Genomic DNA, 16,301 nt, shown 5'->3' with positions numbered 1-16,301 from the left:
GAAGACATCTAAAAGAACTACTGTATAGCCATTTTCCTTGCATTTTTCCTCTGTTCTCTCTGTTGCATTCTAAATAGCAATACCAATTTAATGTTGCTTTGTCCCTTGATTTATTGGGCTGCTTGCTAGCTATCGGGTGGCAGGCATGAAGAAGAGTGGTGTTTACGGCAATACAACTGGATAACAAGGAAATTGTCCTTCCTTCTATCTCAATCCTAAAGCTCTTGGGCACCCAGCCAAATCTTGTCTTAATGAAAATTTATAGTTGAGATTATAATAGGGCAAACCATGTTTACCAAGTCAAGGGAATGACCCTGCAGAGCCGGGAACACACAGCTAGTGTGCTCCAAAGCTAGTTATAAAAAAGTTTCCTTTAGTAGGAGAAAGAATGGGCTGTATGGTGGACTTAGCATTGCTTTCAAAAAGAGCATGAAAAATGTAGATATGGCATGTCATTAAAGGATAAAAATTATGTATTTCCTGAATTAACCACTTGAAGTATTTAATCTTTCTTTGGCTGACTGGAACATGCTCTCAAGCTTATTTTCAATAGCCAGAGAAAATGTAATAAATGTACTGGCTAACTTTAGCATTCAAAATATTTAACTGATTACAAATCCTGGCCTTATTCACTGCTTCATTGTAAATTGTTGGGATTATAGCGCTGTCAACAACACAAGGATTTCAGAAGTATTACTGTTATATCAGAGTAGTATAAAGGTACTTGAGATTTTGAAATCCCCCAGTCCAAATATTAAACATAATTTAATCTCCAAATATGGAGTATAGTTGTCACTCAGGACTTAATATTTGCTGATAGCAAATTGTGAAACATAACAGATTGAGTTGAATGGATATTTTAAAATCCTTTCCATCCTAGTGGTTTGGCTTCCTATCTAAAATACTTTAAATGGAAATATTTGATGCCCTGACAGTTTGTAAACATTATACGTACTCTTATAATATAATAACTTGTTCCAGGTTAATAGGAGATGTTTAGAATATGGATGGAGAGTTCATTAGTTTAAAATAATGACAGAGAAACTTGTAGAATCATAAAGGCCAAAATGCATTAGGGCATCAACTTTCATGGTCTGGTTCACATAAAATTAACCCACAGAAAATATGTTCGTTTATGTTTGCTTTTACAGTGGATAAATTTAACGGCTTCTCTGAAATTCCCTACAAATGCAGTAATGTTACAAAAATCTACTGTTAATGGTTAATTCAGGAAATACTTTTTTTTTTTTAAAGTCAACTTTGAAGGAATTTCCCCCCCTTGTTTTGGGACAACAAAGACTCCATCCATAAAAGATTAGTGATTTTATTTTATTTATTTTATTTTCTGCTATTTTCTCTTTAGAGTGTTCTTTTCGGATTTCTTTGTAGTATTCAAATGTCCACTGCATAGAATCGAATGGAGGCATGCATGAATAAAATCTGACATACCCTGTACCTTTTATTATTCAGAGAACTATGTGTGTGGCATCTCATGGTGTATCCAAAGTCATATTTAAATGGAAATTGGTACACAGTCCTATGCTAACACAGAGCATCTAAATAATCACACTCATCTTTTTTTCTTCTGCATTCATCTCTGTAAATGTGTATGTATAAAATATTTATATTTATATTCCTCCCCCTCTTTTTGTTTAGTCCCAGAAGCTGAGCCTATTGAATATGCTCAATTTCCTTTCTACCTCAATGGACTGCGTGATACCTCTGATTTTGTGGAAGCTATAGAGAAAGTGAGAGCAATCTGCAACAATTACACTAGCCTTGGGATTTCCAGTTATCCAAACGGGTATCCATTTCTCTTTTGGGAACAATATATAAGCCTTCGCCATTGGCTCCTCTTATCCATTAGCGTGGTTCTGGCCTGCACATTTCTGGTGTGTGCTCTCATTCTTCTGAACCCGTGGACAGCTGGGATCATTGTAAGTCTCTGTTGAAGTCAAATTCCTTTTAGCATAGCTCTTGCTACACTCAGGAAGGTTTTGTTTATGTCTGAGCCACTAGTGGAGTGTGTATATTGCATCATTCATGATATATTTATTCTACTTCTTGAGGGGGCGGGTTTTCTTGCTAAAGGTATATGCTGTAATAACTTTAATATTTTTGACCCAGTATTAAATTGGAAGTTTTAAAATAAAGATGACTAAAACATTCGGCTTCGTCTAAATACCCTAGGAGAAAAGTCAAAATTATAACATTTGTTATATCAAAATTATAACAAACTTAAAACAAACGTGTTTTTTATAAGTGTGTACAGTGCAGTATGCATTTATTATGGGCAATTTTGGCTTAGGGAATCATTTTCTTGTTTGAAACATCTTCATGTAAACTACAGTGGTCCCTTGACTTTTGCCGGGGATACGTTCCAAGACCGTCCGTGAAAGTCAAATTTCCGCAAAGTAGAGACGCTCCCTTCCTTCCTCCCACTCCATCCTCCATTCCTGTTTTTACTTAATCCCAGAACGTGCAGGGGCAACAGGGCTTTGCTGCACTCTGGGGCACAGGTAGTGGCAGCTGCTCGGTGGCCTACGCATTCCTGATACTGCCGCCGCCGATTTCGTCGACACATGCCACCCTCGCTGCCGCAGATCTTGCCGCCACTGGGCCTCTCAGCTATCTGGTGGCCCATGTATCTTTTGTCGGCCGCGGCGGTGACAGGAGGTGCAATCTGGGCAGCAGCGGCCAACAGAAGACACGTGGGCCGCCAGACAGCAGAGAGACCTGGCAGTGGCAAGATCTGCGGCAGCGGAGGCAGGGGTCCCATGAGCCACCAAACAGCTGAGTGGCCCTGTGGCGGCAAAAGAAGTGGCGGCAACAGTAGCAAGAACGCGTGGGCCGCCAAGCAGCTTAGCAAAATTGGTGGCGGTGACGGCGGTAAGGCTTGGCTTCAAGTGGAGCATACCAATGCTCCGAGAGTTAAGGGGAAGGATTGGGAGGCTGGGGCAGAAATGGAGCTTTTATTTAAAGACAGCTTCTTTAAATAAATTTTAAAAATAAAGAATATATCATGGGTTTTCAAAAATTGTATTTATTTCTTTATTTTTTGAAAACCCGTGGTATAGGCTTTCCGCGAAAGTCGGACCCATGAAAGTCAAGGGACTACTGTATACAGATTTTGCTGTTTTCAGCAAAAAACACGTTTTCAGTTATCCTAGATGAGAAAGGCAAAATAATCTCCAAAGCATGGCTCTCCTTAAACTGCACAGACTCTCTGAGCATCTGAGGCACTCATAAGTGGTAGCATAACTCATTATTTATAAAATTTATAGGCCGCTCATTTTACCTCAAGGTAAATATAATCCCAGACTATGGTGGGTATTGTGCGACTCTTGAGGAATCTGGTTGTCGATAACACTGTTCAGCTCCAACGGGAGAGAAGAATTGTGCCATAGTGCTGCAGAGTGTTAAAAAAAAGTGAATATAAACTGTATAGACAGACTACTTTTTAATATGTTCTGTGAAGCACCAGCCGTTTTTCAGTACACTGGTATTCTTTTCAAGCAGAATGTTTGATGTTATTCTGCCTAAACTCTATGAACTTCTCTGCAGCTTATAAAATGGTAGAGGTAAAAAAAATGATTACTGGGTTTTGGCTTATAGATTTCTATAACAGGTATGTAAAAAGGTAAATGTTTAGTCTAGAAGAGCTGTCTAAAGACTTGGCTGTGTATGTTATCAGTCATGAGTCATTAGCTTATAAAATAATTTATTGTGATTCCCACAGAAGCGGGTTTGGGTTACAGAAAGGAATTGTACCTTCTGTATAGAATTTGTAGACCTTCTTCCTCCTCCTCCTCCTATGATCTGCTTGGTCAAAACCCTGTTTCTTTTTATGTATCTATCTCTGTACTAGGGCTGAATTAAGTAGAGGATGAAATATTGCAAAAAGTTTTAAATTGCAGTGCCAAATTATAAACTTACCGTCAGCAGAAATTACTGTATGACATTTCTAAGGATACAGACACTTAACACAATAACTTAAGTGTTGTTTTTTTAAAATAAGCCAGTTGCGCTTTCTGCCTAAACCATTAATCACCCTCCCAATTTTTTTAGGTGGTTGTACTGGCTCTTATGACCGTGGAACTCTTTGGCATGATGGGTCTAATTGGAATAAAGCTAAGTGCAGTTCCTGTCGTCATCCTGATTGCATCTGTTGGAATTGGAGTGGAATTCACAGTTCATATTGCTTTGGTAGGTGGCAGTGTCCCTTCTGATTTCTGCAGAGGTCGGTTGCTCCTGGTTCAGACCAGTTCTATAGAACCAGTAGTGAGAATTTTCCCATGCTTACTGAACCAGGAGCGATCGCTGGTTGGCCACACCTCCAAACTAGATCTATTGGCAGCGCCATAGGCAGTGCCATCTTGTTTTTGGCTTCTGTGCATGCGCAGAAGCTTGGTTTTCGGCACTGCACATGCGTGCATACCCATGTGGCGCAAGAGGGAGTGAAATGGTGGTGAGGTAAGTTATAACCCACCCCTGAATTTATGACATGTCATATATATGTGTGTGTGTGTGTGTGTGTGTGTGTGTGTGTGTGTGTGTGTGTAGGGGATAGCTGTGCAGCTTTTCTAAAGTCAAATACAAATTTGTATGACCATATAAATAAATTGTAAATACTCTGCATACAATAGCAAAATGTTAAAATATTTACATATTTCTTAGTTAATTCATATAAACTAGAAGTATAATAGTATGTCACGTGCATGTTTAAATGTATGCATTTTCCTTGGTTTTTTTGAGAAGTTATCAAGAGGCTACACACACACATACATATACTTAATTATTTTTGAGTTTCTGCAATATATGATATTGTAATCAATTTGGTTTGTCTATTATCCTGTAATGTTGAATTTTTTTTTTTGAAAATCTTATTTAATGGAATGAGGAATTTCTGCTATGGGGTATGTGTGTTTTTACATGTTTGCACAAATTCTTACGTATTTATATTTATACTGGTACAACGCAAATACCAAGGCTTTAAATTAATAATTTCATAGTATAAACTGTGATGTCTGTTGCCCGAAACAGATGGTTCTATGTACCCATATTAGTGAATGAGGAAACAAAATTTTCTAGGTGCTGGTTTTGCCATCTGTGCCATTTGAACGATGAAAATTTAAGCTACAGTATTATGTAAATTTTGCTTTCTCCTTGGCACCTACAGGAGGGTGTTTTAAATACAGTGATACCTTGTCTTACAAACTTAATTGGTTCTGGGACGAGGTTCTTAAGGTGAAAAGTTTGTAAGACGAAACAATGTTTCCGATAGGAATCAATGGAAAAGCGATTAATGCGTGGAAGCCCAAAATTCACCCCTTTTGCCAGCCGAAGCACCCGTTTTTGCACTGCTGGGATTCCCCTGAGACTCCCCTCCATAGGAAACCCCACCCCCGGACCTCTGTGTTTTTGCAATACTGCGATTTCACTGAGGCTCCCCTCGCTGGGAAACCCCACCTCTGGACTTCCGTTGCCAGCGAAGTGCCCGTTTTTGCGCTGCTGGGATTCCCCTGCTGGGATTCCCTTGCAGCATCACAAAAACACGGAAGTCCGGAGGTAGGGTTTCCCATGGAGGGGAGCCTCAGGGGAATCCCAGCAGCGCAAAAATGGGTGCTTCGCTGGCAACGGAAGTACAGAGGTGGGGCATCCCAGCGGCGGCGGTGGGTTTTTAAGGTGAAAATAGTTTGTAAGAAGAGGCAAAAAAATCTTAAACCCCAGGTTTGTATCTCGAAAAGTTTGTATGACGAGGCGTTTGTAAGATGAGGTATCACTGTAGTACTAATTGCAGTTTTTTATTGTTGTCGGAATTACAGTGTTCCCTCGATTTTTGCGGGGGATGCGTTCCAAGACCGCCCACAAAAGTCGAATTTCCGCGAAGTAGAGATTCCGCAGTAAATACACCATTTTTGGCTATGGACAGTATCACAAGCCTTCCCTTAACACTTTAAACCCCTAAATTACCATTTCCGATTCCCCTAACAACAATTTACTCACCATTATTACTGGTACTCACCATTGAATAAGACACTTAGTGATCCTGATATTTATAAACATAGTTATTTATTAACAATAGTTTTTTTTGTTATTTATTTGCAAAAATTATTAGTTTGGCCATGGTGTATGACGTCATCGGGTGGGAAAAACCGTGGTATAGAAAAAAACCCGCAAAGTATTTTTTAATTAATATTTTTTGAAAAACCGTGATATAGGCTATTCGCGAAGTTCAAACCCGCGAAAATCGAGGGAACACTGTATAGTTGAAGATGTAACAGGTTAAACACTCCCATGCATTTCAGATTTATGTCTGTCATTCCCTCTCTGCCTGTCTCTCTCACACACCCTAAAAGTAGTACCAGGTGCTGTTTTTTTAAAATGCTGACATACCTCAAGGTGATTAGTTTACATCTCATCTTCTTTTCCCTTTTATCTCCATGCCTGTAGTCATTTGCTACCAAAATACTTCAGGCAGCTGTCATGTAGGAATTAGAGTAAAGCTACCAGATTTCTTTGAGAGTGTTTTTCTTCCAGTTTGTGTCTTTATTTAAAAAAAAAATAGATGGCAGAATTGAGGATGGCCCCTTGACTGAAAAAAACAAAACAAAAATGTACAAAGCTCTAATTCTGCTACAAACATTGATTGTTTGGGTTATTTTTATAGCCCTGTTCGGTAGCCTTAAGTGAATGCTTTTTCCACCTGCCTTCTATTCACTTTTTAAAATTAAAAATGCCTGCTGATCTAGAATTGGGCTGTCGCCTTTCTAATATCATGATGGAGCTTTACTTAAAATGGAAGACATATTTTAAAGGCTTTCTTCCTGAATCACAACTGGAAATGAAAAATGTCACCAAAAATTTAACAGGGAAACCACGATAGAGTGAGGATAGCTGGCTGAACATAAAAAAATAAATTTCTACAGAATATGGAATTAGTTAGTGTTTATCTATCAATAAATATGTAATATTTAAAAGGAATTTTTACAAATGAATACAGTAGTACCTCTAGATACGAGTTGCTCTACATGCGAGTATTTCTAGATACGAGCTAGGAGGGGAGAGACATTTCTGTTCTATTTCCGAGCTGAAATTCGGGATACGAGCCGAGTGTCCACTAGGTGGCGCAAGAATCCTTGCTTTTTGTTAGAATCCTTGCTTTTAGTTATCTCCGAGGGGAAAAAAGTTATTTGTTCCAGAATACAAGCTCCCTTATGGAACCAATTATGCTCGTATCTAGAGGTACTACTGTATTTCATTCATATGTACTCTACTTTCTATTGTTTTTTCCCTACATCTCACAGATGCATTAATTTTAGTCTGCTAAAACATACACTGCGTGTTTTTCTAATTCAGAGCTTATAAAATGCTCTGACTATTGATCCATCCATTATCTGCATGTCTGTCTATTTTTTTCTATGAGCCCAACTACAATGTACATAAATTCAATGCTGTCCAGATGTTTGGAACTACAGCTCCCACATGGACCTGCATTGTCCATGCTTCCTAAGATTAAGGGAAGTTGGAATTCAAACTGTTATGTACAAGGGCTTTGTATTACAATATAACATCAGAAGTACATTGTCTTATTTGGAGGGTGTTTTGCTGCATTATATTGCTGTACTGTATAACAATTTGTGATGTAACACCTTTTCCAACCCCAGATAGTAAGGTCAAAAAGTACAATTAAGGGAGTGTGATTACACTTTTTAAGAATATAGGGGTGAGAGGAAGAATATAGGGGTAAGAGGATGTTAAATCTTTATCATCAAGTTTTAAATTGAAGAAAGACAAGACATATTAAATTTTAGGAAGAAAAATACACAGCATCAGTGATACCTTAGTTCTACTTGTCAGATGAAATGAATGGAATTATTATAAAATACAAAACAGGAAGAAAGAACAGTCAATACATTCTACAGATGTAATCTGCAGCATTTGGTTAAACTATTTGGTATTTAGTTGGGGCATTTAATATTTTAGAATAACTGTAAAGATCATCTTCAAAGAATCCTTAGAAATGAGTTGTAATTCCTGTAAGAATGCATTAGGAATTAGCTCTACATTGGAAGCAATTCCCCAAATGAATAAGAGAATAATCACAGGTACCTTTTAGATGCTTTTTAAATATTAGATTTGTTACATTGTCACATTGTTATTATTGTTGTTGTGAGCTGCCCCAAGTCTGCAGAGAGGGGCGGCATACAAATCTAATAAATAAACAAACAAACAAATAAACGAATAGATAGATAGATAGATAGATAGATAGATAGATAGATAGATAGATAGATAGATAGATAAATAAGCAAATCAGCAAATCATTTCTCTAAACTTCTTTTAACCAAGCTCTGGGAAAGGGGAAATCTATTTTAATTTTGCAACAACAACAATAATAATAATAATTATTATTATTATTATTATTATTACTTTGGAATATCTGAGATTTGGAAAGTCACGTATCCTTAAACTCTGCATACTAATTAATATTTTTTCCCTAGGCATTTCTAACAGCAATAGGAGACAAAAATCGTAGGACTATCCTTGCATTAGAACACATGTTTGCACCTGTGTTGGATGGCGCTGTGTCTACACTACTTGGCGTATTAATGCTTGCAGGATCTGAATTTGACTTTATTGTCAGGTAGAGCTTGCTTATTTTTTGTCTTTCCCCTTTGTTTTATGGGAACAAAATGAACCTCTTCACTGATCTGATTACTCAAATGTCCTTACAATTGAATAATAAGACCTGTGGACAAGAAAAGCAATATTCTCTTGGATTGTATGTCAATGTTACACCAATTTATCCAAATTCGTCAATGAAATAAAATGGTTGGACAGAAAAATTGTGCAAACTTTCAAGGATCCCAGAACTTTTCTTCAAGCAAAAAGCAAGGAGGACATAAGAAACAAAACCCCTAACTTTAGAAACTTTAATTGGCTTTAAAGTTTACAATACTTTTTTTCCTCTTCCTTATACTTTATTTTATAACCTCTTGCATGATAAGTGTTCAGGATTACCTGCCCCTGTTTTTTTGTAAAATGTTTTGTTGTGATAAAAGCACTATCCAGTTATGGATTGTAGGCAATATTGTTAGCAGAACTTGCTTTGTAACTGTTTTTCTCTCTCTTGTCTCCTCTCTTGTCTAAGGGTGGAAATAGATTTCTCTTGTTTCTTTATTTCTGAACAAGGAGATTGGATTATTTGCTTCCTTTCTCCCCAGCAAGTTTTGGGCGGTCTCCCCAGCAAGTTTTGGGGATTTCAATATTGAACTGGGTTGAGGATACACACAGAGAGTAATGCAGCCGCCCTAATGGGTGTGGTTTATCACAAATCCTAATTTCTTTTGCCTATTTCTGTTTTGGAAACTTGGACATTTCTGTTTACCTGCTGCTGTAATAACGTAACATGTCTGCATTCTTGCAGCTCCACTTTTACTGTACTGTGTTATTACTTACTTCAAACTGCTTGCAGAGGTGCCGAGAATAACTCAGAAAGGCTTTTTGGCAGTCAGGACTCTTATTTAATAAAAACATTAAATTAATCTCAAAGACTATGTACTGCCAGTGGTTAACCAGATATGCCCTTTCACAAAAACACTGTTTAGAACAATTTATATAGATAATAATTTTGAGTTGAGAAGCCTATAAAACCATGAGCACCATGGCCCTTTCTCTCTCCCACTTCTTTTTCCAGATTAAAGGTTATAAAAAGCTTTTCCTAACCATTTTTTTTTAAAAAAATGGAAATGAATGTTAAGTCAGCAGAAGTATGGGATGTCTTGTAAAATTCAATAGGCAGGGCTTTTCTGTTGGAACCTAAAGGAAGCTGGTGAATTTTATTAAAGATATTAATTTCTCAGATCAAAAGAATCAAACTAATTTTTGCTTTAGGAGAACTCTCTGGGAGAATGCTAGAAATGGATCCTATCTGTCTCTTAGGTAGAGTTTCTGAGCAGAAAAGCAATATCAACTCTACAGTACAATGTTCCCTCGATTTTTGCAGGTTCGAACTTCGCGAAAAGTCTATACCACAGTTTTTCAAAAATATTAATTAAAAAATAATTTGCTGGTTTTTCTCCCTATACCAGTTTTTCCCGCCCAATGACGTCATATGTCATTGCCAAACTTTCGGCCGCCTTTAATAATTTTTTTTAAAATAAACTTTAAGAAATAAACCTGGTGAGTAATAATCTAAATGGTTGCTAAGGGAATGAGAAATTGTAATTTTGGGGTTTAAAGTGTTAAGGGAAGGCTTGTGATACTGTTTATAGCCAAAAATAGTGTATTTACTTCCGCATGTCTACTTCGCGGAAATTCGACTTTCGCGGGCGGTCTCGGAACGCATCCCCCGCAAAAATTGAGGGAATACTGTAAAGCATTGCAGACAAAATATAGAATAAGGTGAATGGATATTATGAGAGCAACCTATTGTTAATATTAGATTGCTAAGCATAGTAAAAGTCAAAAGAACCCCACAGAAAGGTAATTTTTGAAAATATTTTGAAATCATACCCCTCTTAAATCTCCAAATGTGAAGCTAGTTTACACCTAGCTTCCCATAAGCTTCCTCTTTCTTCTCTCCCCTGTTCAGTTCTTCATTACATTCCTGCATCATTTCTCTCCTCAATGTTTACATAAGATATTCCAGATGTGATTTCATCATGAAGTAATTAGGCTTTTGAGTGCTCAGCCTCAGCAATTGGGCAACTCTGAGCCTCACGGTGTTTATACTGGGTAGAAGAAAATAGCAGAGCAGAATATTAAGTGGTAGAAAGACGTTGAAGAGCAGTTGTCTGTGCCACATGGTTTACCTTCCCCTGCTTGCCTCCAAATTGCTAATCTGCTTCCACTGATTACCGCTAAGAGATGCTTTTCCATCTTACCTGTTGGAGTAATTATTAATAGCCTGTCAATAGCTTTTACCTGTGGAACAAGGGAAGGGCGTTGCCATCTTATTCTTTACTGCAGGCAAGAGATTGCTAGCGATGTGCATTCTTCATTTAAACCAATGCGGCTTATGTTCCTATTTTATTGTGAGAACAGAACACCATACAACTTATGGCCATTACTCCCACTTAGGTCTTCACTCTTGAAAAATTACGTTTGCTTACTCAAATAATTATTTCAGTATCTTAAAATTGAGCTTGGCTTTTATTATTTTCTAGCACAAACTGCGTTTACTCTATTCTCCCTCCCTCTCTGGAAGATGGATGGAAAGTAAATAAGCGAAGCTTGGGCATTGTTTTAAGACCCGAGAAAGGCTGCAATTTCCCCTCAAGGAATAGATTTTAAGCTCAACAGCACATCTGGGTAGATGTTTTATACACTCAGTGGTCAGATCTGTAATCAGCCTGTTTATTCTAGAGCAAGACTGATGAGATGCAATTGACTCCAGCAAGTCTTGTATGAAGTTGTGTATGAACTCTAGTATAAAGCTGTGCTCATTTACATTAGTGTCGGAAATTGGTTGCTTATTCCCCCCCTCCCCTTTCCACTAATGCAGACCAGAAGCTTCCAAATGTAATACTTCCATAACAAGAGGATAGCTGTAGGGGTTCCCCCCCCCCCCTGTTTAAGCCACATAGTGAGCAAAACTATAGCGACCAAAAGAGTTGACTCATTTCCCCCTTCTGTTCCTTTCACAGTTGTCCAAAATCTACACCATAAAATGCATCTTTGGGTTTAGCCTGTTTCCCTGGTCCCTCTCTTCCTCTCTCTCTTTTTCCTGCTCCCTATCCCATCCCTACTTTTCCCCCCATGCTGGATATTTTCTAGCCTAGCTTTCTCCTTGGCTGGCAGGCTTGCCGTGTTATTCATGAAGGATGCCAGACCTTAGCCCTCAATGGTGGGAAAGGACAAGCACTTGTGCACTCTCCTCTTCTTCCATAGTCCTCCAGCCTTTATGTTTGAATTGGGTGACACAAAACAAGAGCGTTCAGAGATGCTAAATTGTTCAACAAAAGATTAGCCTGCAATGTAGCTTGGCTATTGTAGAGGGCTCTTATGCAGCACAATGCTCTGGCTTGCCACAGAATGGCTTGCACTTTCTTTGCAAAAGCGGAGTTTCTCTGTTTAAAAAAGGTTGCAATTTGAGCTATTTGGTAAAAGTGGAGCTCACAGAATTCAAGGCGGAAAGTTATGATTAATGAATGGCAAGGGAAAAGCCTTACCTGATACACTAGAGATTTAATTAGAGATTCTGCTGTTAGATGCAGGGGCATTTCACACTGGATTAGTTGCTGGGAGAAGTGGACTTCTTTCTCCTTCTAGGCTAAATTGTTTAAATTCTACACCCTTCACTTCATTTGTTTGCTTCTGCTGGATTTTCACTAATGGAGGGCCTCTTTCATTGTATTTGTGCTTTCAATCCTTTCAGTCATTCAGTTTGCATTCCATATTTTTGTGTTTGTGTAACACGTTCATAAATAACATTACATGCTGCAAGATTCTGGCAAATTAACAAACTTTTTTTTTCTTTCCTTTTTTTGAACTAACACTTTGGTTGTGGAATGTAGAGCTCTCTAATCCAAAAGGTAAAAAAGAAAACAAAATTGCATGCTGAGTTTATTCGTTATATAGAAAAAAAACCCTGAATTCTATATTAGCATGCTTGCTTGAATATTTAATGAAAGTATATTATCTGTTTTGTTTTCTGTGTTTTTTATTGAACACACTTTCTGATTGTAACTGGTTTTATCTTGAAATTTTGCAGGTATTTCTTTGCTGTTTTGGCAATTTTAACTATCCTAGGCGCTTTGAATGGATTGGTGCTGCTTCCTGTTCTCCTTTCCCTATTTGGACCATATCCTGAGGTCAGTATTATGCTCATTATAGAAATGCTGTCCACCCACCCGCCCCAATAAAAAATGTTCTGTTATGATACATATTTTGTGCTTTTACCATTTTAAATTATACTGCTTTATAATATTTGGTACTTGGATAACATAATTCAAAATTCAAAACTTCAATTTGTTTTACAGATGTAGAAAAGTAGATTCTGAAGTAGAATTTGTAACAACAATTTGTGATTGGATAGTAGAAGTGTTATTTTATGGCCCAACTATTGTTTTTTTCCATTTGTGTGCCTTTTTCAAATCTTAATATATTTTATATCCCATGTTACACCAACACTCCACAGTCTGCATTGGTTGCCGATCAGTTTCCGGTCACAATTCAAAGTGTTGGTTATAACCTATAAAGCCCTTCATGGCATTGGGCCAGAGTACCTCCGGGACCGTCTTCTGCCGCACGAATCCCAGTGACCGGTTAGGTCCCACAGAGTCGGCCTTCTCCGGGTCCCATCGACTAAACAATGTCGTCTAGCGGGACCCAGGGGAAGAGCCTTCTCTGTGGCAGCCCCGACCCTCTGGAATCAGCTCCCCCCCGAAGATTAGAATTGCCCCCACTCTCCTTGCTTTTCGCAAGCTCCTTAAAACCCACTTCTGTTGTCAGGCATGGGGGAATTGAGATACTCCTTTCCCTCCAGGCCTATACAAGTTATGCATGGTATGTTTGTGTGTATGTTTTGTTTTTTAATAAGGTTTTTTTTAATGATTTTATAATTATTGGATTTGTAATATATTGTTTCTATTGTTGCTGTGAGCCGCCCCAAGTCTGCGGAGAGGGGCAGCATAATAATAATAATAATAATAATAATAATAATAATAACAACAGGATTATTAGGTGGAAAATGTACACAATTTGTCTGTAGTACTTAAAAGACTAATCATGGGTATTTCTTCAATCTGGAGAAAATGCCCGAGGCTTTCATTGATCTACTAAGTGCTTTAAAAATGTTATTCTCAGGTTTCTCCAGCTGATGGAAGGAGCAGACTACCTACCCCTTCTTCTGAACCTCCCCCAAGCATTGTGAGGTTTGCTGTTCCACCAACGCATGGTCAAAATGGCTCAGATACATCTGATTCGGAATACAGTTCTCAAACAACAGTATCAGGAATCAGTGAGGAACTACATCGGTATGACGGACCCCCGAGAACTGGGGCCCCAGCCAATCAAGTCATCGTTGAAGCAACTGAAAATCCGATTTTTGCCAAATCCACAGTAAGTAACTGAAATCCCATTTTATATTTACTGTAATTTCTGGTGTATAAAACGCAACCCCCCCACACAAAGTGGGTAGAAATGTGTGAGTCTTATACCGCAAATGTTGTCGAAGCCTCACCCACTCACTGGCCCCTCACCCTTCAGTCTCTGCCTCCCAGCAATTTGCGTCCTTGCAGCAAACCACAAACTGGCTAGGTTGGTTCCAGCAAAGTCTGATTTAGCACAAGCAGCAGATTGGTGGTTGTGTCGGCCTCCTGGAATCCTGCCTATCAGCTGTTTCAGGCTGAGGATCGCCACGGCCACTGCCACTGCTTATTACTGCCTCCGCGCGCCTCATTTTCAACCTCTGTACATCCCATTTTTGGCCTCCATGCACCCCATTTTCGGCACATCCCAAGTGGTGGGGGTCAACGCTGCCGCCTATAGGCCAAAAATGAGAGGCATGGAGGCTGAAAATGGGGCGCATAAAGGCAAAAACCAGGATGTGCGGAGGCTGAAAATAGGGTGCATGGAGGCAATGGCGATAAGCGGTGCCAATACCCGCAGCCTAGAACAGCTAATAGGAAGTATTCCGGGAGACAGATCCAACCACCAATCAGCTGCTCATGCTAAATCAGACTGCCGTGGAAGCTGACCAGGCTCTTTGCTGTTTGCTGTAACGAGGCAAAATGCTGGGAGGCAGACTTTTTTTATTTTTTTCCTCCACAAAAGCTAGGTGCGTCTTATAGTCCGGAGTGTCTTATAGCCTGAAAAATACAGACATTTATAGTGCCATTGATATCACATTCTTATTGTTAAAAATAATTCTGAAGCAGGGAATCAGTTCATTTCAGGAAAGAATATTTATAATAAATTAAAATAGAAAATGACCACAGTTAAAAGTACTATACTATAATTATTTGAACAATGGATTTGTTAAGTAATACATATTAGAAATTTGATGTGACTGTAAGTGTACAGAAAATAGTAATTGTTTGTAAATGAAGGACATAATTACTGAGCAAGGCATGCTGTTCATAATCTCATCTCCATAACACAAAAATACAAAGTCTATTTTCATCTGTCCTTTAATTGTTCTTTTTTAAGCTCTACTTATTACAAAATTCAACTGCAGTAATGAAAAAAGGGAAGTCTTAGAATCAGTCCACTGCTAAATGAGTGTAGGTGGGTTTTTAATTTGTATCTTTTTTTCTGACACAGAGATTTCAGTAGAGAAGTGGATTGGTAAAGGTTGGTTGAGATGATTTCCAAGTAAGCAATAGAGTTTTTGCCAGTTCTCTTTCATCAGCATTAAGCATAGCCTTTGAATGTAAGCAGGCAGGAACAAAAAAAAAAATAGCTGGATATAAGTTGACACAAGTGATGAATATTTGTCAAAGTATTTTTCCAAACCATGTCCAATTCATATTTATCTTTGAGCAAGCTAAAGTAGGAGGTAAGAGGGGATTTTCTTCTGCTTCGCTTCCAGTGCTGCTTCTGAGATGAAGAATAGGTAATTAGAGCCATAAAAAACAAGTAGAGTCAGGGGCATCCCATGGTGGTGACAGGGAAATCAACAGGATCAAAATGGCAGGCGTGACAGGTCAATTGACAGGTGACAGGCCCTATTTACATGAGAAGGACATACTTTAAAAGGGGGCAGGAGTTTGATTGTCTGACTGTGCCAGGCATTTTGATATTGCTGACCCCACCTGTGGATGCCCCTGAGCAAAGGTACACTTCTGGATAAAAGTGTTTGATTTTAAAAGATGCTGTACATGTTTTGAGGTTTTATCCGTTAAATATGCCATCTCATTAATATTTTCTGCTTGAACTCTACCTCTTGCCAAAAACCAAGAGTGTTTGCTTATGGAACCACACAAGAAAATTTCCTTGCCACTTTTTGGCAAAAGGAGAAACTACTTAAATAGATTAACGGGAACACACTTGAATAAGGTGGTAGAAAGTGGTTTTGTGGATGTTGTTTTCAAGCAGGATGGGCCTTTAATCTTTTGTTGTGCTGCAATAATGCTCTTTGCTGCTTGTTACGAAGTAAAAGGGCTATAGAGCAGTGATGATGAACCTATGGCACGGGTGCCACAGGTGGCACACAGAGCCATATCTGCCTGCATGCGAGCTGTTACCCTAGCTCAGCTCCAATGTGCATGTCGACCAGCTGATTTTTGGCTCACCCGGAAGCTCTGGGAGAGTCTCTGTGGGGGTGTGGAGGGCATTTTTGCCTCTAGAGCCTGGGG

At 38.7% G+C, this 16,301-nt stretch overlaps 1 protein-coding gene across 3 annotated transcripts in view; it reads left to right on the top strand.

Moving 5' to 3' along the window:
• The window catches only part of PTCH1 (patched 1), a 129,096-nt gene that overhangs the window by 107,372 nt on the left and 5,423 nt on the right, over nucleotides 1-16,301 (top strand). For all 3 annotated transcript variants that reach the window (XR_011558325.1, XM_070742790.1, XM_070742789.1), the window contains 5 exons: nucleotides 1,657-1,937; nucleotides 4,069-4,206; nucleotides 8,502-8,644; nucleotides 12,716-12,815; nucleotides 13,810-14,064. Coding sequence is in view for 2 of the 3 variants with exons in the window: in XM_070742790.1 (XP_070598891.1) it covers nucleotides 1,657-1,937; nucleotides 4,069-4,206; nucleotides 8,502-8,644; nucleotides 12,716-12,815; nucleotides 13,810-14,064 (917 nt within the window). In the remaining variant the exon portion in view is untranslated. The remainder of the gene's footprint in view (nucleotides 1-1,656; nucleotides 1,938-4,068; nucleotides 4,207-8,501; nucleotides 8,645-12,715; nucleotides 12,816-13,809; nucleotides 14,065-16,301) is intronic.

The sequence above is a fragment of the Erythrolamprus reginae genome, chromosome 2, assembly GCF_031021105.1.
Source record: "Erythrolamprus reginae isolate rEryReg1 chromosome 2, rEryReg1.hap1, whole genome shotgun sequence".
In the NCBI taxonomy this organism is placed as follows: domain Eukaryota; kingdom Metazoa; phylum Chordata; class Lepidosauria; order Squamata; family Dipsadidae; genus Erythrolamprus; species Erythrolamprus reginae.
Note: the sequence above shows the minus strand (reverse complement) of the source record. Positions and strands in the feature narration are given on the sequence as shown.